The 21,765-nt window shown below is 58.3% G+C and overlaps 3 protein-coding genes across 3 annotated transcripts; 2 read left to right on the plus strand and 1 right to left on the minus strand.

Moving 5' to 3' along the window:
* Window positions 1–2,401: 2,401 nt before the first annotated feature.
* Window positions 2,402–3,543, plus strand: NCLIV_055610 (conserved hypothetical protein; the record flags this gene model as incomplete). Its single annotated transcript, XM_003885115.1, has 3 exons — window positions 2,402–2,548; window positions 2,974–3,033; window positions 3,307–3,543. 3 exons carry the CDS (start codon window positions 2,402–2,404, stop codon window positions 3,541–3,543), a joined length of 444 nt encoding a protein of 147 aa, XP_003885164.1.
* A 752-nt stretch (window positions 3,544–4,295) lies between these two features.
* Window positions 4,296–5,629, minus strand: NCLIV_055620 (hypothetical protein; the record flags this gene model as incomplete). The annotated part of the gene is made up of 3 exons (XM_003885116.1): window positions 4,296–4,527; window positions 4,760–5,100; window positions 5,495–5,629. 3 exons carry the CDS (start codon window positions 5,627–5,629, stop codon window positions 4,296–4,298), a joined length of 708 nt encoding a protein of 235 aa, XP_003885165.1.
* A 5,451-nt stretch (window positions 5,630–11,080) lies between these two features.
* Window positions 11,081–21,024, plus strand: NCLIV_055630 (conserved hypothetical protein; the record flags this gene model as incomplete). Its single annotated transcript, XM_003885117.1, has 2 exons — window positions 11,081–20,151; window positions 20,541–21,024. 2 exons carry the CDS (start codon window positions 11,081–11,083, stop codon window positions 21,022–21,024), a joined length of 9,555 nt encoding a protein of 3,184 aa, XP_003885166.1.
* Window positions 21,025–21,765: the final 741 nt, after the last annotated feature.

A 21,765-nucleotide genomic window follows, 5' to 3' on the forward strand; every position in this document is an offset into this window, starting at 1 on the left:
TTTCCAAGGCACGACCTTGCCGGTGCAATACTGCTTACTTGGGCAAAACACTCCCTCACGAGTGCACCGCATGGCAATCCGTTGCTGAAGGAAGGAGGGGCTTCGGTTGAACAGAAAAAGAAAGAAAATATGAATCAAGAAGGAGACAGTTTGGACTTATTGATATGGGGTGTCTTACCACCGCAGACGTTGCATTGAAGAAGCTGACGCAGGAAATCATGCAAAAACAAGCCATTGTACTGGCTCATGTCCTGTCAATTCAGACCTCGTTTTTGCTCTGACGTTTCACCGCTTGACGTCGTGGATTCACAGTCTTAGTCTGCGGCACAACCCAGGTCACCGTGCAGTTGAACACCGTTGTGGTTCGAGCCTTTGCTACCAACCCACAGAGCGGCCAGCTATTTATGTTTCTACAAAAGTCTTTCTGTGACATTGGCCTACAGCCTGCGCCTGCAGAGTTCGCAGGTATCATCAGAGCTACATTTTTTTGCTGAAGAGAGAGCTCTGACATGCGACGTCAACGAAATGGAGCGACCGGTGTAGAGAGTCGTTTGTGAAGCAAGAACGGTTCTAAATGCATGGACTGTCTGAAAAAGCGGAGGCGCATTTACCAGGGGTTGTTCCGTGGCGTTGACACAGAGGTCACCAAACTGCCTGCAGAAAAGTGCCGTTCAGTGTACTTTTTTGCGTTGCGCATTGAAATATTTGCTTCGGTTGATATATCTCCGCGATAGAAGACCCCCATATGAACGGCGGGTGTTCCCGTGCTTTAGGGTCACCAAGAAGGCGCCGTCTTACGGAATTCCACAACAGACCCCTTGGTACAAAACAGTGAACAGGAAACTGCATTCGAATCCGCTGTGGGGAGGGGAACAAAACTTTCCGAGAGTCAGTAGCTTCTACGAATGGTGGTCATATGCAAACTGTGCAACGCAGTTCCGCGTTTTTGACCTTGCCTGCATTACTTTCAGTTTTGCCAGCAATATCGCCCAAGTGACCACTAATATGTCGCACTTGCATATGCCTACCATTCGAAACTAGTCAATGCGGATCAGATGATCGTTTCAATCCAAATCCCCTATCGAGTGTGAGTCACATTGATAGAACATATATATAGCGTTTCAGCTACCACCCCGATGAAAGACCTAGCACCATAAACGTGAAGGTATCTGACCAAAACATCGAAGTCATAGGCTCTTACTCGAGGCAAACGGCGCCGAGTCACAGCTGGAAAAGGGAATCACGCACGTTTCGGTAGAAGAAAGAGAACGGCGAAGGGAGAAAGTACGTTGAAAAGAGAAGATATGCACACAGAAAGGGCACAGAACGAACCTAGGAGACGAGGAGAGCAAGGGAGATAAGCCACCAAATGGAGAGCATACCACGACCGCCTCTGCCACGTGGGAGGACAAGATGGCTGATGCATGACGGAAGAAAGCCGTACATGAGAAGACAACTTAGTAATAAGAGTGGTCAGTGCGCGAAGGAGCCCGACTCGTGCCAGCACATGGCGAGTCTACAGGCACGTATCGCCTTTTCTATTGCACTGCGGCCCCTAAATATGAACTAGGGTAGATATATTGTGAACCACCATCTATCTATATCAGCATCTGCTTTTCTTCCCAACACCCATAGTGCACAAAACCTGTTTTGCGTACAAGCGATATCTCAACTACGGTCAACTATGGGGCTGACGCCACCGCCCCATCCACAGTGTGGTTTGCAGACGGAGCAAAAAGTCGTGATGCCGCTTCGACTATGAACTGTTCGATCATGTAATGTTTGTGGAATACACCTCTCCTATAGCCCTGAGGCTCCACGGCGTGGTTCAAGCTGCCGGACACGAATTCGCTGTACGGCGCATGAAGATGTGAAGAGTCCACCCAGCCAGTTAGTTCGTTATCGTTATTTTCCTGCCCACTACAGTATGAAACGCAACTTCCTTTACCGAAATCATTGTACCTCTTGTTTTACAGTATCCTGTCGTCTCAGCTCGCCTTCCATCGCTCTCCTGGCTTGCCAGTACCTCGCAGCACTTTTTACGTTGTGTGCATGCGTGACGTTGAAAAAAATTTGCAGTCGCATGCAGCAATTTGACTTTCTTGCCGTATTTCCCTTGGGATGGATGCCATTCATCAGCCAGTCTCACGATGCTGTGCGTTGTAACTATTGTACGTTGGTCTGACTTCGTGGCGTTTGCTTTGTTTTTGCTTTGTTTTCTTTCATACCCATCACAATCTTTCCATGCCTTTTCCAGGGGCATGAATTTTTTTCTACAGGCGCGAATCGTGCCGCTGGCCGCTGTACGAAAAGGGGCCCCACATTGCGGCGCGCAAATCGGCCGTAGATTTTGGGTAGCTCGGTTGTCCGTCTTACAAGCCATAGGCCACAGAACAGCGAAATGGGGAAGGCAAAGAAGCAACGTAAGAACAGAGGAAGCAGGGCGGCGCCTTACGAGGTCGATGAGTCCATGGTGGGAGACGCGGAGGACTCGAACCACGACCAGGCTATCGACGACTCGAAGCTGTCCGATAAACCAAACAATGGAGTAAGAGCGGGCATCGACATCTAAACGCTTTCCTTCATTCTGCATGACGGCCACTTCGGAGTGATATTTCGTTCGAGAGGTATATTTGAAAACTGGCCTCTTAGGCCAAGTTCATCGTACCTCTACCTTTGATCGCGGATTTTTTGAGACTGGGAGACATACCTTCCAGAAGCTATCTCGCCGGTGGTCTCGCTTTCCCGTACTGTGGGTGACTTCCCTCCTCAAGAGAAAACGCTCTCATCTTTATACACCCGGTGTTCTTCGCGAGCGGTGCGACAGACGACGGTTCCCATCTCATACCACAAGTATATCGAGATGCCAGCCCCTTCCAAAAAACGGTTGTAGCCTAAAGACTTCCGTACACACACATGGAGTCCTGTCTGCTTCTGATTAGGCGTTGCTGTGTTGGAATGCCTCCTTTACAGGTGGTTGGCACCAGCGAGAATGCGGAAGAGCCTGGCACAGGAGGCAGGCAGATTCACAAGGTAGGTTCGCTATTGTTTTCCTCGTCATCTGCTCGATTTTACTAGACCGGTGACGTGTCGATGAAGGTTTGCCAAAGTCGGTTTCCACCAGAACAGAACGCTGCATGGCCATTTCCTGGAGAGAAGGATGCTGCCGTGTAATCTTTTCATGCCAGCATCGGGTTATTGAGCTCGCCGTGCCCGTTAGTGTCGACTGTGGTTATGTGCATGGCGCAGTCAGTCCTTCCCTCCCCGTGTTACTTATAGAACTCCCAGTGTCAATTTTGTTTTTAGAGGCAAGCAGCGGAGTGGCGGAAAATGAAGAGCGAAGTCGCCCAGCTGAAAAAACAAAGGCAGAAGCTGCGGAAAAAAGTTGTTGCAGAGCGAGAAGAACGCAAGAAGCTTGGGAAACTAATAAAAGAGAAGATATCGTCAATGCGAAAGCGTCACGACGCAGAGCTGCAGGCGCTTGGCCTCGGCAAATCGCTCCATAGCGTTGACCCTGAAGAGACCATGGCTGTTGATGACTGACTGCTAACTGTCTGCAAAAATTCTGAACTCAGGAAAACCTCGTTGAAGAATAAAATCTGTACTTCACTTGTTTTCTTCGCTGATGAACTGTTTATCGATGTCGTGGTGACCGAGACCAGCACGAGCCTTAGCAGCTTTTCCGGAGTCCACCGCCTCCTTACCGCTTACCCAGATTCCCCCGGTTGCCATTTTCCCGGGATGCAGATAACATAGTAGCGAGGGACAAGATTGTGTAAGACAATCCATGGACGTAGCAGCTTTCTTTGTTGCTACGTAACGCCCCGACTTTGTCCCCGCATACGGGTGCAGATTAGCTCACTGCCTCAGCCAGAGTTCTTGTGCACGCATCTGGTTCACAGAGGATCCCCGCCGTTGTCCGGTAGCAGTACGTGGACTATCCAGAGTATGAATTGCCCTCGCCAGCGGCGTTTCTCATCGCGCGTCAGGAATCGAAAAAATGTGCTCACTCGTGGCATGTGCCTGTAAGTGTGATTATCAGTTGTCAAGTACTTTAAAAATCACCGGCTCTGAAATGCAGAAAATCTAGCGATCTGAAGCCATTTCTTTGTAATGCAGCACAGTTTGACGCTCAGATACACGGACTAAGTTCTTGCAGGAAGCATCAGAGCAACGGTAGAATCCGGGGCCATGCGCAGCGCATTTGTCCCACTGATGGTTATCCGCTAAAGCAGAAATTACAAAACGTATTCGACGGGAGGACGCCTCCAGCCTTGGAGTAGATGGAAAGAAAGTTAGAGATCAGTCGGCTCGTCAGGCAGCAACTTGAGAACGAGATATGGTAGCACGATGCAATGAATGAAAGTGACACAGAACGAATGAGGTCCAGAAAGTGCACTATAGGAGGCATAGCAGTAGTCCCAATCTTCTCCCCCGTCCAAGTGACCCGAGCAAAGCTGGGCTGCCCGCCACACGTAAGACGCCCAGGAAAGTATCAGGACGCCAAAGAGCAGCTTCCCGACGAGCCTGTATAAGCACATTTGATCGCATATGAAGACGAATTAGTGTACCGTTAGTTACCTTTTGACGTGGACGTTCAGCCTCGTCGGTATACGTGGCCGGGGCACACATGCTCGGCGGGCAGTCACAGTGAGGACAGAATGTTTCTCTCCTGGCGTGTATGCTGCCAAAAGCATGTTCCAGAAATCACCAGACACATGTGGTGTTTCGCTGAATACTGGGATACCCACGCGCTTACCTGTGCAATCTGACAAGCCGCCAGGCTCTCCTAATAGGATTATCATCTGATGCCTCTGTACTGACGTAGTGCTTTGCCCTCGTAACTGACAAGCTAGCTGCCTCCCTCGCCAGAAGAGCACTGATTAGAAATATGAAGTTTGCAATGCATCCGACCTCAATCGCAGCGTCCCAACTTGAGTGCACCTCATCGCCCAGAGCGCCATCACTTAGGGCCAGCTCCTGCCGTAGAGAAGGACTGGACAGGAGAGGCCGACTGCTGTCGGCAGAGAAATTCGTTTCATTGGCCATGGGCCAGGAAGGCGTCAGCGATGCGGCCTCTACGGACGGGGAACTGCATACCTACGCGTAATCGAAGAGGCAGTCAACACAAACGTATAAAGTGCCTTGACAGTCCGAACGTTTGAACACCATATCATCACGACTTCGAAAAAAAACGGTCGAAACTTTGGGGCCTCTGGAATATAACACTGAGCTTTGTCAAAGAGCCGGAGCCTTGGCGCGTCGATCCCCTCTTTGTGATTTTCGCTCGCACACACTGTAGAAGTCTAAATTGCGGGCCGTCCGTCCACGTCGAAGGAACGGACCTGCGAGCAGCCAGGCAGGCACCGGGCTGGGCAGATTCCTTGGCATGTGAAGTATCTAACTGAGGCATGTTTTGCACTGCCCTTAGCCCGCTATATGTTTTCCCTTTCGCTCCTGTTCCCGGTGGCCGTCCTTGGCTGCGAAAACTTACCCTCAAGACGAAATATATCAGGGAGTAAACTCCGAGGAGAGAGAGAAGTGAGTCCATAATGTACAGAAAAGCATATCCCCAACGCATCACGCCCTCCAGCCTCTGGCGGGACATTCGAAAGGAGGGTGACCCCATCGTAGTGCCTACAGAAAAAACGTTCGAGCACGTGGTCCGTTCTGTCGGTACTATTTTTCACGCGACTACTCGAAGGGTGAAGCCGGTCAATAGCAGCTGCTACTTTGAGGGACCACAAGGAATTGCTAACTCTCAAGATACTATCGGCACCATCCGTAAGGCAGTTACACCTGGCGTGGGGTTTCCCTGGAGCCTCCCAGCTTGTTCTTCATGGACAGACCAACAAAGCCTAGGCGACACAATATGCGAGATGCATTACCAGGGGTGCGCTGCGAATTAGACAGACACGTTCAGTGGAAAAGAGAATTTCGCCTCGCTTCTGTCTCCGATGATGCCGTCAGGTGTCCTGTTGACCGAAACATCGTCGCCACGACGGGGAACTGCTACGACGACAGAGCGCACACTGCAACTCGTACATGCGCAATGCTTCAAAAGAGGAGAGGGGCCTTGCCAGTGAAATAAACAGGCAAAGATAGAGAAGCTGGCATGTGCGGTTTATGCGATATTTGCAGCAACTTTATTCAACAACAGAGCGAAAACTTTGAGCACACTTTTAGCGTATCACACCGTCTATGTTAATGCTCGATGATTCAGCGTCGCAATGGTTTCACGCCCGTGCCAACTAGCGGATTGAACTGTAAGCACATACTGAAAAGACGGTCTTAACACATCTGAAGCTGCAGCGATCATCTGCCGACTCAAATTTCAATCAAGTGTCACTGTGTTGGGCTCCGTAAGGTGCTGCTTTGAACCCACGACTGCTTCCATCACTCTTGGCCTGCCGTTTTCCCGGTAGCTGTCACGGCCATTCGAGCTCGCAGCGCGTTGCGCTGTTTATCTCGAGCATCATCACCCAAGTATAACGGGGAAAAATGCAAAGGATCCGTTTTCTTCTTAGTGTGCGTAATGCGTGTTCACGCTGCCATCTGTACGTAAGGAAACGATCTATGCCCGATTTAGCAGACGGCGAGATGCTTGTAGAGTGCGGTTGAGAGCCCTGTCGCCCCCAGCTGCCTTACATCAGTAAATATGCGTCGTTTCATGATGCACCAAATTCGTCTAGTGACCCATCCATGCCGTACCCCAGTTATGTGTTGAAACGAAAGCGGTCACAAATAGGCTCAATATAACGAGCACGCCATTCCTTTCTCGAGAAGCAGACTGTAACATGCCAGACGGATCAGGCGACCGAAGGAGAGATAAACGGATTCCTTTTGTTGATGCACGGCCGTTTTTCCGGGGCCCACTGGGTCAGCTACTGAACTGAGCCCAGTTCATGGGAACAACTCAATGACAGCAGTTCGTCTCCTCGTGCAGCTCGTGGGCACAGAGCTGAAGGTAAGACTAGCGGGCCGCCCGGAGCGACAGACGTCGTGTGGCCCTGGCGTTGGCGACCACCGGCGCACTAATAAGACGTCGCGCCCACTTAAACCTGGAGGTTTGTTACGTTCCGTACAGTTGTAGGTAAAAGGTATGTTGGAGACTTAGACTAGCGTTGGAGCACATCGTTTCATTTGATAGTCCACGCCCACAGTCACACCACACGTGCTTGAGGGTCTGCTTCTGAAATACATTCCGACCCTTTTTTCATAACAATAGCGAAGCCTCCGGTTGTCGGTATGTGCCGCAAGAGGAACAGTCAAACAGCCGCCCCCCCATCAGAAGCACATCACTGGTTTGGAACGGACACCAGCTGCACCTCAGAACACCGAAACACCCAAAACAAAGCAGGGTGCCTTCGAGTGGACTTTTAAGAGAGCTCCCGTCTGGTGTTTAGGCTCCACTGTACCTTCAGAAACGGTAAAATCTTGAAAACCAGAGCTGAGGCAAGGCCCCCATTCAGGGGACGAGACCGTCTGCCCCCCCGCGCGGCGGCCGCTTCATTGCGGGAACCTTCCTCGAGCCTCCACAGCCATCAAGGGTTGACCAATCATGGGTATCCTCAGCTTTTGATAATCACGCAATCGCTTGTGTCGTGGAACGTGTGCGGCAGTATGTACGTAGGACATTCGACTGATACTGTCTAGTCGGCAGCAGCTCATCGTGTACTGCACCCTACTCAACGGGCCACTTACACGTTAGTGACACCGCTGCACCTCTCCTAATATGTCTACGTCACCCTGCGTTCGAGGAATCTTGCTCGACACCACTATTTGCCGTGGAGCGTGAAATGGTGCAGAATTTGTTACTGGCATGCCGACGGGCTGTCAGGAGCGCTGCCCATTCCCCTCCGACTTGACTTCCCGATTAACCATCCGTTTCTATGGCTGAGCTACGTTCGCTTTTTTTTTGCTGATCACCGACGGCAAAGTCATCCAGCTAAAAGGGCACTTGCGACGATGGGACCAGGCTCACGTTCGTACAGGACAACCTAAGTTGGACTGTAGGCTACCTTGCCACAGACGACCAGGAAGCCGCAGCTGGTTTGTATCATCGAAAAACTGTGGATGAGAAGAGCTGGCAAGCTTGGCATCGGCCGGAGAAACAGATGAGATCTGAGTTAGCGTGCAAGGCCTCAGAAATTCGGACGAAGCGACACATCAATACTGTCCAGTTTCTGAGCGGCTCCACGAGCACTGGTAGTCTGGCAGAACGTCAGAGGGCACTGACTGCAGATCTTACAAGATACATGGTCTTAGCGACAAGCTCCAGGAAGTGGACAAATAGTTCGTTGTGGAATGACGAGGTGATAAAAACTGCGTGACCAATTCTGACTTGACAGTATCGGCAAGAGCACGACAACTAAAAACAACACGGTCACCCGTGCCTCCAAACCTAATTGCCTAGGGAACATGCGATGGTCACAGTGAGTCCTCGAAGAGCCGCTTAATTCTTTTTGGTGGGAGCAATGCTGCAGTTATATACACGCACAAGACACAAGTTTCCAGTGTTGAAAGTGCGACGCTGGCTCAGAAAGCAGCCTGGCGACTGCGAGCCGTGGAGGGGCAAACGGGTGAAAGAACGCCGAGACAGGAAACCCGTCCCCTGAGACCCCCGGAGTTGCTGGCTTTCTCTCGCCTTCTTTACGCTTCTTTCAAAGACCCCATTATGTCCTATACTTCCGAAACCTGGCATTGGAGGAGGAAGAGCACGAGAGTTCGGTCAAACAGAACAGATCTGCTCAGACAAGCAGCCCACACAACTCCAATACGGGGTGGGCCCCTCGAGAATTTTGAGCCCCTCAGCGCGCCTTCTGCTGTCTCATCACTTTCTGCTTGCGTTGGGCATATGTTACTTCTGCTGTTTCCTTTCCTCGCTGAACAGCAGCGAAACGAAAAATGGACTTGAGAGGTTTTCGACAGGTGTACGTGGCCGACCCTTGTAGTGGGATTCTCTCGTGTTGGCATCTTGCTGCGAAAACATCGCGTCTGCTTTTCTCGCCAGTGGCGCGTCGTAGCGGCAGTTGTTACCCCCCCGCTTTCCTGCGTTCTCGTCGACAGGGCTGTCAACAGCGGAGTTTTGGGCAACAAAACCCCCGCAGAGTGCTGGCAGCGTTGGGAAGCTTTTTCTTTTTCTTTTCTGCTTCACCAGGTGGATTCGATATGCGCCTATTCGTGTTCTGAGTGTCTGAGTTTCCTTCCGTTTCCATGTACAACCCCGATTGATGCCTTGTACAGGGCGCCCAGCGCAGCACACGCCGACTGCAGTTTATCTGTAAAATTCACAGTCATTCGTCCATCCTCATCGTGTCAACTCTGGCGGCTTTGCCTATCCGCCTCTTACGGCTACGCTCCGTTTTTTTTCATGCGAGGAAATTTGACCCCCCCCCCCTGGATGTGTTCCCTGTTTGTTGGACACGCGTTCGTCTGGTTCTTCTCTTATTCAGGGAAGGTTTCTAATGACTCTTTATTGCGAATGCTCCCATACATGAATCCTTGCTGTTCAAAATAGCATTCCTCCCCGGTTTCGCCTATATAATTTCAGCCTTGTGCCCCGTCAAACAGAACCCCTCACACTGGCCGCTGTCGTTACGTTGCGTGCTTGTGATTTTCTCCTGGCGCCGGTTAGCAGCCCCCTGTTGTTCGCGAAGGTGCTGAAATCGCCTCGCTTCCTCTTGTCAGCGTGGTTCCCTATTGCTTGGCCACCACGTTGAATCCTTTTCCTCACTTTTTCTCGCCTCGGTCCAATCCTCTTCTCCTCTGAACCAGCCTTTTCCCCAGGCTCCGGCCCCCAATTCGGAAAGAGTCCGGCCGGGAATCTGGATCGGGTTTTTCGCTTCGTCCGCACACATATTGCACTGTCAAAACGAAAGCAACAGTCCGTCCTTTTCGATTTGGGTGTCTTCTCTCCACCAAGGGAAGCGAGGAGAAAGCATCGAGAGGGAGACTGAAAAGCACGCCGTGGCCGCTGCGAGAGTCATACAAAGAGGGTGGATTTTGGCGCCGTGAAAGAGGAGAGGAGCAAGTTGGGAAACTCTGCCTGCGAGAGCGCCACAGAATGCTCTCTGACCCCGAGCGGCAATTTGATAGTTCGAAGTGCGGGGCCTAAACGGATTGCCAGCTTTCGGATCCTTTGAAAGCTCTCTGGGTCGGCAAGTCTTCTGCACGCATACTGCTTTTTGTAATCGCTGTTGCGTCTTTATATCGAGATGAACGACTGTCCTCGCTGTCCCTTCTGTGGGCATATATATTAGAAATAGAGGACGGCGGGATCGCACGCCTCGGCCGTGCGTGCTGGGCGGTGTCGCAGGCCTAATCGCACGCGGCGTTTTCGCACGCAGAGAAAACCGACGCGCGCTTCTGCCGCCAATCGGTAACGCGTTTCTTCTGAACAGTCGTGCAGTTTTGTGGCGAGCGAGAGAGAGACAACAGAAATCGGCTTTCTCTGGCGCACCTCCAGTGTGTCGCTCGCGTGCGCCACAGAGCCTCGCCGTGCCTTTTGATGGCAGCGATGGCGGGGCCCTTGGTTGCTTTGGCTGTTTCTCTCCGTTTTGTTTCTTTCTGTTCTGTTTCTCTGCTCTTCGTTCACGGCCACGCGTTGCTGGCACCGCAGAGAACCCGGCTCCTCTCTCGTCGGTAGCCCACATATCCTCTGTCTCCTCGGTCTCTTCTGTCTTGTCTCTGCCTCACCTTTTTCTGGCTCTCTGCGTCGTCCGCATTCTCGCTGGTGCACGTCGGAATCTCCTGCGGGAGTCTGCTCGCGCCTAAACTGGGACCAAGATTTGGTTAAATAGCCGTCCCCTTCCAGTGTGTGCGTCCTGAACGGACAGAGCACACGGATATACCTGAAGTCGATCTGTGGATGCCTCCTGCATACACTTGCCAGGAGCTGGCATACACAGCCGTGCATGATCCGAGTGGGTGAATCCATGTTTCCCCACAGAGACAGGACAATCCACAGGTTCTCGCGGACCGCTTTTTTTGGATCTCTCGCGGTGTGCCGGACGCTCCGGGTCTCTGCGCGGCCAGCAGGGGAGAGGGCGAGAAATTTGGAGGGTGAGCGCTCTCGCTAATGTCGCGCCCAACAGCCTGGCCCCGCTCCTCTTTCCCCCCGCTCGGTGCAAACTGCCCAGCGACCAGCCGATGTGTCCAGAACTTTGGCCACTGTCGCCGAACGGCGGCGACGGCGGCTGTCTACGCCGAGGCGTGCAGCCGCGCCCTCCAGGCAGTGATGTGGAAAGTTGTCGCGGCCGACCTTTCGCCCGCGGCTCCCCCTAACGCAGATGGCAACGAAACTGGGCATGCACTCGTGTCTCCTCGCGATCTCCACAGGAGGACCAGAACAGACGGCGAGAGAGCGCCTGTGCATGGGTCTCCTGAGTCAGTGGGCCCAACCGGGCAAACCGCGGCGTCGGCTGGAGACGTGCAGGAGAGCAGCGCGAGAGGCGAATGTGAGGGGGCGAGTGCACGAGACGAGGATCTCTGCAGGCCGCCCCGTTTGACTCGGCCGGGCTGTGAGGGTCTCAGCGAAGGAGGGAAAGAGATTGGAGAGAATCGGACGGGGAATGCAGTTTCTGGGGCTTCTGGGGTCGGTGGTTGCGCGGCGGACCTCGACGAAAGCAAAGCGAAAGAGGAAGGGGAGCTCGAGAGTCCCTACAGGGACCCAGCGGGGGCAGATGCACAGGGAGGTCAGACAGTGGCTCGAGCAGGTGTATATACAGAAGGCGAGTCGTGGCTGTCACTAGGGAACCCGCAGCAGCTTCTCGTGCCTACAGGGAGTTTCGGCGAATTGCGCAAGATCCTTTTCTGTCCCGCCAAGCACTGTTCCTGCGCGGCGTGTCGTAACGGGAGTCTCTTCGAAGAGGACTTCCAACAGGGAAGGGAGGACGCACCGTCGGCGCCGGACCCACAGCGGGCGCGATCTCCTTCGGCCGAAGACACGACCCAGACGGTCGGGTCGAATGCTAGAGGAGAGGGGAAACAGCTGTTTGTCACGGGAGACGAAAAAGAGTGGCCAAAGCTCACGAGTTCCGAACGCGACACTGGCCAAGCGGACTCCGGCTGTTGCAGTGTCGATACACCTGACGCCTTCAAGGTGCTCGAGGCGAGTGTGGGCAAACTGCGGCAGTCCGGCCTTCCTTCGCAGCTTCTGCTTCTTCGTTTCTATCCGCGGCCGCGGCGGCCGCGGGAGGCGACCAGTTCTGTCTCTGAGACTCGCGCAGAAAGCACTTCCCTTGAGCCTCGGGAGGTCGGTTCGCGTAGCTCGGGCGGCGACGCGTCAGGGTGTTGTGTGGAGCGTGGAAACCCGCCCAGCGAACCGGAGGAAGGCGACACGGTGGACGTGTGTGCTTCTGCCCCGGCGAGTAAGGACCCGAGTGGACAGCCCTCAGATTCGCCGCCGCCGTGGCTGACGCTTGAGGAACTGCTCCTCGGCGCAGATGCGACTGAGAAAGAGAGCGCGGCAGGGGAGGGAGAGTCGGAGGCGAGAGAAGGGCGCGTCCTCGTTTCGCTTCTCGGGCAGCGCGCGGGAACTGCCGATGGCCCGGAGCGCGTGGTCGCGTTTGCGGTGGATCGGTCGACATCTGCGCGTTTCCTCCGGTTCCAGAAAAGCAAGCGGAGAGCAGAAGCGAAGAAAGTTTCGTCGTGGTGCGCTTGCGAGGCGGATCGATGGCTCTCCCTGAGCGCATGCGGGACCGCCTTTGCGCGTGTCTCGTGGCAGGCCACGCGGCTCAGGACCGCAGAGACACGCGGCGAAGGGACAGAGATAACGGGCGGGCTGAGCAGGAGTCTCGACGCGGACTCGCGAATGTGCGGAAAAGAAGAGAAACTCTTTGTCAAGGAAGTTGTCTTGTGCGTCGTTTTGGTTCGGATCGTCGACTGGAAGATTGCGCCCTTCCCGCCGTGTAGCGCCGGATGGCCGCTCCCAAAGTCGGCGGCACGCGCCAAGAACTGGGCAGACGAAGGCCAGCTGCAGGCGGAAGAAGACAGCGCGCAGCCCAGCCACGACAGCCAGGGTGTACAGACAGCTCAAGACGGCGGGTCCCTGCCCGTTCCTTGGGTTCCCGCCAGGGTCGAAATCGTCGACGAGGAGAACGGATCTGCGGTGGCTTCTCGTGGAAACAAAGCCAAACAGACAGAAGGCCAGGAGGCACCGATGACAAAAAGTGCAACGAGTCTGGAAGACGTGAGTTTCAGCGAGCGTCTGGGAGGGACGGAGGATCCGCGATGGCGCCCCAATGTCAATTTGTATCTTGGGGCGGCTGTCTTCCCGATATTTTCCTTGTGTAAGACGAAAGGCGAGCCCGAAGACCGTCCCTGCGACGACGACAGCCCTGTCTCCGTCGTCTTGCTGTCGCGGCGAGACGGAGATGCTGAAGCGCCCGGGAGAAAGCACATGCAGGAGCATCTCCTCGGCGGCAAAGATCCAGCGGGGCCCACGCTCCATGCATCCTCTCCGTTTCCTCTGACGCAAACCGCAGAGTTATGGCCAAAGGTGCCAGGTGTAGCGACTCCAGGACACGTTGGTGATGGGGATTCCCCACCCCGTGATGGCCTCCCGGGCAACAGCAATGCGGAGGCAGACAGAGACGAGCGAGTCTCGCCTCGCGGCCAAAGACCAGCGTCACCGGAAAACCAGGCGGGGATGCCCCCCGCGGCGAGCATGTCTAGCGCGTCTCCGGAAGCGGAGAACGTCACGGAGAGACGATCCGTCACAGGCGCTGACGGCCTTTGTATTCCGGACCCGGGTTTCGGGCACGTCTCGGCGTTGCAGGTGGTTGAGAAGCCGCTTTGTCTCTCGAGGGAGGAAGCGAGCGAGCAGCGAGGTGCTGCAGGCGGTCCGGTTTGCGCTCCACCTTTGGATGTGAAAATTCAAGAGCAAGACGAAGCCGCGGTGGAGGCGGTAGGGGGCGGAGACGGAGGAGGGAAAGCGAGGGGAGCGGCGACGGGACTTGGCGAGGAACCGAGGCACGGAGGAGAGACGGAAGATGGACCAGCCGAGGCGCCAGCGGAAAGAGAGACCAACTGTGTTTCGCCTCAGCATCAGAATGACGCGCTTCGCCCCAACTCAAACACTTCATCTCTCAGGCCGCCCTCCCCGATGGGGTCCCCTTCTCGTGTCACCCGTACTCTTCGTACCCCTTCTAGCGCTTCGGATCCTTCGTTCGCCTCTCCCAGTTCTACGTCCTCGCTTCCGCCTTCGGCGTCGGTGCCGTCTTTCTCTCCGTCGGAGTTTGCGTCTCAAGGCGAAGCCCACCCGGCGACGGCTCTCAGGGCCGCAGGCGACGTCTTGAAAGAGGGAACCGAACGCGCGGGAGAGGGATGGACAGCGGTCGCGGGGCGGCCGGACCCCGGAAGAGATTTTGCGGAAAACGCGGAACGCGGGTCACCAGAAGAAGCATCCGACGAGAAGCGGAAGAGGAGGAAGAAGAAGAACAAGAAAGAGGATCCGGGAGTGGCAGCGCGGCGACTCGAAGCGACGCGAGGCGAGGAGAGCCCAGTGGCGCACACATCCTCTGCACGAGGCGTGGGTTTCGAGCAGAAAGAGCTCGACGTTGCCAGCGGCGAGCAGGAGGGACGTCGCAGCAGATCACCCGTTGCGTGCGCCGCAGGGGCGTCTCGTCCTGAGCCTCTGGACGGCACGGGGGACCTACTAGCGGGTCGGCTCGCGCGCAGACTGGACTCCGAGCCAGAGGAAGCAAGCGCAGTGGTAGAAGGCTGTGGAGAGAGGGACGACGCGCTTGGCGCCACGGCAGTTGTGTCGCCGGGGCGCCGGCAGGCGCGACCGGGGCAGGGCGACGAGCGAGGCAGCGAAGCGAAGGGACAGGCGGGTGAGAGAGAGCCGGTCGAAGCGGCGCCAGGCAGCGGCGAGGGGAGTCACGAGCCGAGTCGAGGGGATCCGCAGACTCAGTTCAACCTCCAACCGTACCCGTCTTCCGCTCTGGGCGGGGACAGTCCGGTGGTACCCGTGGCGGCGTTGCGTCAGCCGCCGGGATCGCTCCTGGTTTACCCGCCTTCCGTCGTCGTGGGCGCCGGCGAGCGCGAAGACGAGGACTTTCGTTTTCGACAGATGTATGGGACGTGGCAGCGTCAGCAGTTGTATTGGCACCAGATCTTCTTGCAGCGGTTCCAGGGAGAGCAGTTCCACCTGCGGCGCGCGTCTCAAATCCAGTACGCCGCGTGGTTGGCAAGGTTCTACGAGCACCTACAGACGAACCTGCCGCCGTCCCGCGTGGCGCCTTTCTTTCCTTTGTCTGCGAAGCAGCACGTGGCCGGTCGCGACGAGGGCAAGGCGTCCGAGCCGAAGCCGGGGGCGACGCCGACGCCCGACGGGCCCGCGCCGTGCACCCCCAACGGTTTGGCGAGAGGCCCGAATCTCGGCTACCTCCGCCCGCCTTCTCCGCTCGTTCCGCCGCAGACTGGTCCGTTCTGGAACGCGTCCCCTCTGGCGGCCCTCGCCACGCCGGCTTGGCACCCGCACGTGCTCCAGGATCTCCCCCACGGTTGCGGACTCGCCGGGGCGCTGCCTCGAAGTCCGAGTGACTCGAGCCACTGTCCCTCTGGGAGCGAGGACAGAGGCCCGGAGCGCGTCGACCGAGACGCCGCGACTGCCGCAGCTGGAGGGCCCGACGAGAAACGGGAGGACGCAGGCAGCTGGGGCGAGGCGAACACGTTTGGCGGCGCCCGAGACCGGGACGAGTGTCGACCGTTGCCACAGACCGAAGGCGTGGATGTCGCCTCTGGGTCGAGAAACCCGGTGGGGGACGATTTGCTGGGGCGTCAGATTGAAAGGGGCAGAGACGGTCAGGACTGGACTGGCCAGTCTTCCGGACCGAGAAGGTGCGGAGGCGAACCCCAGGGGGGTGGGAACCGGACTCGAGGAGAGACGCCCCCCCGAGGTGTGCCCTCGTTGCCCTCAGCCTCGCTTTCCCTTGGCCCGTCAGCCGAGTCCGTCGCCCACGCCCTTCCGACATCGTCTCCACCAGCTCTGCCTCCTCCGGCGCATGTCCTCAACGCCGGCTTCGTTCCCGCGCCTCCCCCCGGCACCTTCGCGCCTGCGACGTCGCCCAGCGGTCCGGTCGCTCATGCGAGTGGTCCAGGCCCTTTCCTTTGGAACGGGCTCGCCGGCCCCGCAGCCGGGACTCTGCCGACTGAGGGCGGCTTCCTTCAGCGGCCCCCCGGCCCACCGTTTGTCGCCTCGCCGTGGATGTACTATACCCTACCCTACATGCGGAATGTCGGCGGGCTCGGGGCTGGGCCCGCCTTCTATCCCTATTCGGGCCCTCCAGGCCAGGTGGGCCCGGGGCCCGAAGACCTCACACAGGCGAAGGGCCTCTCGACGCTCGCGGGCGTTGGCCCGGGCGTTCCAGGCCTCACGCAGCCGGCCGGCGCGCACCTGTTCCCTTTCTCGTCGCTTCTTCCCCAGGCGCACCCGGTGACGACTGCCGGGCCTTTGGCCTACTCAGGGATCCAGGCCTTCTCCCCGTATTTGCCGGGATTCGTTCCAGCCGGGAGGGGCTACGCGCAGGCCCCCGGGGCCCCAGAGGCGCACGCCCCGCTTGGAGCACCTGGAGGCATAGGCGCCGGCCTGGTTCGCCCCTTCGTCACGCCGACCGTCCCAGGGCAGATCCCTTCGCTCGCTCCTGCCGGCGAGGGCGCCGCGTGTTTGGGCCATACCCCGTTCCCACCCGTGCTGATGCGGCCGCTGGCGTACCCCGGCGTGGTCGGGCAGGCTTTGCCTCAGCCGGCGTGGGGGCCTGGGGGCCTCGTCGCCCCGTACACACATCCAACCTTCTTGGGGCCGTCCCCGCTTCCGACCGGGGTCGCCGAGGGCGGCGCTGGGGCTGCAGGGTCTCCGGCGTCGTTAGGGACAGATCGGAGCTACCTTGCAGGCTCCTCGTCCGCCACGGTCGCTGGCCCACTAGCCGCCACCGGGTTCCTGCAGACTGCGGCGTCCTTCGCGGTTCCGAGAAGGTTCCCCCCTTCCTCGACTTCGCATCTGGCTGACGCGCGCCCAAACAATTTGGTCTTTGCAGCCGGAGCGCCAGTCCCCGCCTCTGCTCAACCCTCCGCGCCGCCGATGCCTGTCGTTCTGTCGCTTTCGGGGCCTGCGTACCCGCCTCAAGCCGGTCGTGCGCTCACGTGGGCTGTGCCCATGCCGCCCCAAAAAGGAGGCGAAAAGGCGGGAGGCCAGGGGGTCGGGGAAGCCTCGCCGTTCGCGTCTCCCACGACGCAGGGCGAGCCTGTACACTCTGGCGTCGCCAGAAGCGAGCGAGGTAGCCTTGGACCCTCGGGTCGGCGTGGAGACAGAAGCCCGGAACTGGACACAGGCGCCGAGAACGCACGAGACCCCCCCCGGCGTTTCGCGTCGCCCGCCCCGTCCGGCCGTTCGCACGCCTCGGTGGAGCTCGAAAGGGACACGGCGAGCAGAGACGAGGAGCTGGGCCCAGGGGAGGGGCTCGCAGCAGAGACTGCGGCGGTGTCTCCCAGTCGCGCTCACATGCTCGAGAGATGCGAGTGGGAGTCCCCGATGGCGATGCATGCGGAGGGGGGAGTAGCTGAGAGGCGGAGAGGTGTGCAGGAGAAGCACGGTGGGGAGGGGAACGAGAAGCCCCAAGCAGTGGAGAGAGCCTGGCTCGACGGCCAGAGACGCCCAGAAACTCCAGAAGCAGACTACGAAGGAACGGCAGAAGGCGCGTCGGGTTCCTGTCGCTGGGGCAGGCACGATGAGCAGGGAGCTCGGCCGCGGGTGGCGACATTGAACCTGCATCCTACCGGCGCACCTCAGGCGTGCGGTGAACCGGACGCCGCTTCGCCTTTCGTCCACGACGCCAGAGCCGTGGACAAGGCCGCACACAAGCCACGGAGGTTCGACCGGGCGTGTCCTGTGGGCTCTTTGTCCCCTGTTGCTGCAGCTAGCCAGGCGGCAGGGGCCTGGGCCACGGGGACGGACAGGGAGACAGGTGAGTCGAACGGCGCTCGACCGCCGTTCGTCCGCAGTCGCTCGTCTTCATGTTCGCTTCCTGCTCGTGGGCCGCGCGCGTCCGAGTCGCCTTGTTCTTGTCACCCTCCCCACATATCGCCTTCCTGCGTCCCCGCGACGACCGCAGCCGCGACGGCAGCGCGCTCTGGGGCTTCTGCCCCGGAGCAATTTGCAGGCCGGTCGTCCCCGCAGTCCAGGTGCTCGTGTCCCTGTTGCCCCTCCTCGCGGGCTTCCGACAGCGGCGGGAGAACACCCGAGCGGCCGCGCTCTCCGGCAGCCGTGGCTGCGCGCTGTGGATGCGGACCGCACATGGGCGAGAACAACTCGGGCAAAAGCTGTCCCTGTTCGTTTTGTCAGCCTGCGGGCACAGATGTGCGTCCAGCGTCGAGGGGAAAGGAGAGACGCGAAGCCCTACACAGCCCCCAGGAAGAGGCCGCGCATCTCGGAACTGTCTCGGAGTCTTGCGGGGCTCCGAAAGAGAGCCGGGCGGCGAGCCGAAAGAAGACCGCCGCGTCCAGCTCGACTCTGTCGCGGTGCGCGACGCGGGAGACTGAGCAGCGCGTGCCGCAGGGTCGAGACGGCCCGGCGAACTCGCAAGAGGAGACAGAAGATCGGTCTGACTGGGCGTGGTCGCCTCGTGAGACGCGAGACGGGGGGCGTCGCTCTGCTCCCTGCGGGCAATGCCGTTGCTCCTCTGGCGAGGAAGTGCGGCGGGCAGTTGTCGATGCCTCAGGAAAACCTGCAGACGTGTTTGCCTCTCCGTTGACCGACGCTGCGTCGCTGGAAGGCGCGAGGCCCCACACTATGGTGGACACGCGTCTCTCGCGCACCACGGCGCGCTTGCTGCGCAAAGGCAAGAGAGCAGAACTGAATCTGCGGGCGTTCCACGCCTGCACGACTCCTGCAGCGAACTGTCTCGAGGAAGACGGAAGTGAATCTGAACCCGGCGTGAGAGGGCGCTCGAGACGGCTGGATGCGGACCGCCGGAGACGCTCGGCAGAGGCCCAGGGTGACAGGGAGAAGCGTCGCGAGTCGGGGGCGGAGGCAGGCGGGACGGCGGGGGAGGAGGAGCTAGAGAAGACGCGGAGAAGCGAGAGAAAGGAAAACAGAGACGATGCGCGCGCAAGCGAGCAGAATGGAGTCGCTCACAAAGGGGGCTCGACTGTCGAGGAAGGCAGGGATTCGCAGGTGTGGGAAGCGCGAGAGGACTGGGACAGGGGCGACAGGGGACTCACCCCGTCGTGTTCCGATGCTGAAGGCGAGGTCTTGGAAGGCGGGAGGGAAGCCCGCGTGGAGACGCAGCGGGGAAGGCAGACGCGGGAGTGCGGAGGCGAAGAACCTGCGGCGTCTCGGGGTTCGTCGTGGTCCTCTTGTTCTTCCCGCAGGTCGAGCGTTGAGCGAGATGCGAAAGAAGTGAAGTTTTCTCTCGAGGCGCTGTGGCAGTCGTTTGAGGATGCAAGCGTGTACGGGCTCGAGATCCCGTTCTTGGACGCCAACGACAACTTGTCCTTCGTCGTCTACATTCCGTACCTCTCGGCTCTCCACCTGTACCCCGCTTCGGCGTCGCTCGGCGACGCGCTCCTCCCTTCGCAGGGCCTTCCGCTGCCCACAGGCGCCTCGGATCGAGGGACACCTGTCTCCTCGCGAGAGGGCGCGCGGTCGGCTGCGACGAGCGTGCACGGCTCGCCACCCACCTCGGCCTTCGCGCAGCCTCCGAATGGAACGCCCAGCCTCCCTGCGAGTGCTTCAGGGCGCGCAGCCTGGTCGCCTGTTCTTTCTGGGGCGGGCGTCTCTCGGTCCTCGAGTGTCTCTGCCCCGGAGCCGGGGCGGGCGGGGCAAAGCCGAGGCGGGCCGGGGAGACACGCAGAAGGCTCCGAGAGACGCGGAAGCGCGAGCGACGACGCAAAGGAAGGCCTGCGTCTCCCCCTCACGATCCCCGTGGTGGCACGACGCACCCCAGCCGCCTGGACGTCCTCAACTTCTGCGGGCCAGGACGCCGCCAAGCAGCCGAGCTTCAAGTACACGGAGGTGCGGCTGCTGTACCAAAGACGCCCGCTCTTTCAACAGATCGAGCGACTCCTGCAGGGCGAAGAAGTCATGCAGAGTCAACAGCTCAACCTCCTTGTCTCCCAGTCCGACGACCTCGACCAGGATCTCTCCTGGTAAGTCCGCCGCGCGACCGCTGGGCTGTGGCAGCTGGTCCTTGGGGCGCTGTGCACATTTCACAGAGGCTCTTGGACGCGGGAAGGTGGAAATGGGACTCCTGTCCGCGTACCCCGCAACCGCAGAAGTTTTGACCTCGCAAGAGCCGTTGTGTGTGTCTTTTTGTGACGCTGACTGCATGTGCGGTGCTCTCGTTTTCCCGGGTTCGCGCTAGGACGCCGCTCGCGACTTGCTTCGCCTCCGCCTGCGCAAGTCTCGCGTTCAAAATTGAGGAATTGGAGAACCCTTCTATGTTCTTTCCCGTGCTGTCTTTTGTCTGCCGTTTTCGCGATTTGCTCGCCTCATTTTCTTTTGGCCGCGCTGTTTGGGCGGCTGTGTTTGTTTGCAGGCTGTGCGTGTATTGGCAAGCGGTTCAGCGCGATTTCCGCATGACGCCGGCGCCATCCTACCTCGTGTACTATCGGTTCCGAGCGACGCGCGACAAGGCGACTGGGATTCCGACCTTGCAGCGTTTTGCCACGATCCCTTCGCGTCTCGACCTTCCGCTTTTCATCCACACCGGCCACCGGCCTCTGGCGTCTTCGCCGGCGGGAGACGCCTCGGATGGCAGCCAAAGAGACGCTTCCGAGGCCGAAGGCGGAGGGGACGGGACCCGAAGCCTCGAGGGCCCTCCAGCGGAAGGCGGAGCGGCGGAGACACGAGACACAAGCGAGCGCGCAACCGTCGAATTCACTGAAAAAATGGAGAAGGAAAAGGTGAAAGTGACCGAGTGGCTGAGAGAGCTGCGCCTGAACCACCCAGACTTTGAGCACTTGAAGGCGAGGGGCATGGGTAGACTCACCAGCCTGTCGAGACGCCCAGGGGAAGGGTGAACGCTCGGGGGCCTCGAAACACGAATGGTCCTAGTGTGCGCCTCTGTGAGAAGGCCGCAAAAAAGAAGAGAGGACGGCGACCGAAAGCAAGCAGCGAGAGGGGGAGAGCGGAAGAGCGACCGAAAGAAGCACGGACCGTTTCCGGTCGAGAACCGCGTGGCACAAGACGAATCGCAGAGGCGCGCATACACCGGCGTATGCTCCATGGAGAAGGGGGAGCCCCAGAGAGAGAGAAAGGGAGGAGGAGAGAGAAACAGAGAAAGATGGAGGGAGAGACAGAGACAGGGAAAGATAGAGAGAGAGGGAGAGACAGAGAGAGATAGAGAGAGAGGCAGAGACAGAAAGAGAGGAACTGTCCGTGCAGAGAGAAGAAGAGACCTTTTTTGCCGAAATCGTGGCTGAAAGGGATGAGCACGGTCGGGTCACATCGGTCTCGCTCATTTCGCGTTGCCGCCACGCCTCCGTTTTACGCGTTCACACCCCACTTCGGTCCGGATGCATTGAGATGGTCCTGATGGTGGTGTGGTGGTATTCTCGTCACCGTTTCCAGACGTTTTCCGTGGTTTTTTGGAAACGACAGACCTGGGCGGTAGCGCGCGAACTTGCTTCCCAGAAGTCACTTGTTCTCTTTTTTAACCCGGGAGACGATGAGGCGGGGCTAAGTTTCACGACACCGCGAAACTCGCTCTGGTCGCTCGCTCTCAGCGGAGCGCCTTCACTGATGCGTTCTCCGTCAAGGCT

The sequence above is a fragment of the Neospora caninum genome, chromosome XI, assembly GCF_000208865.1.
Source record: "Neospora caninum Liverpool complete genome, chromosome XI".
Classification (NCBI taxonomy): Eukaryota; Apicomplexa; class Conoidasida; order Eucoccidiorida; family Sarcocystidae; genus Neospora; species Neospora caninum.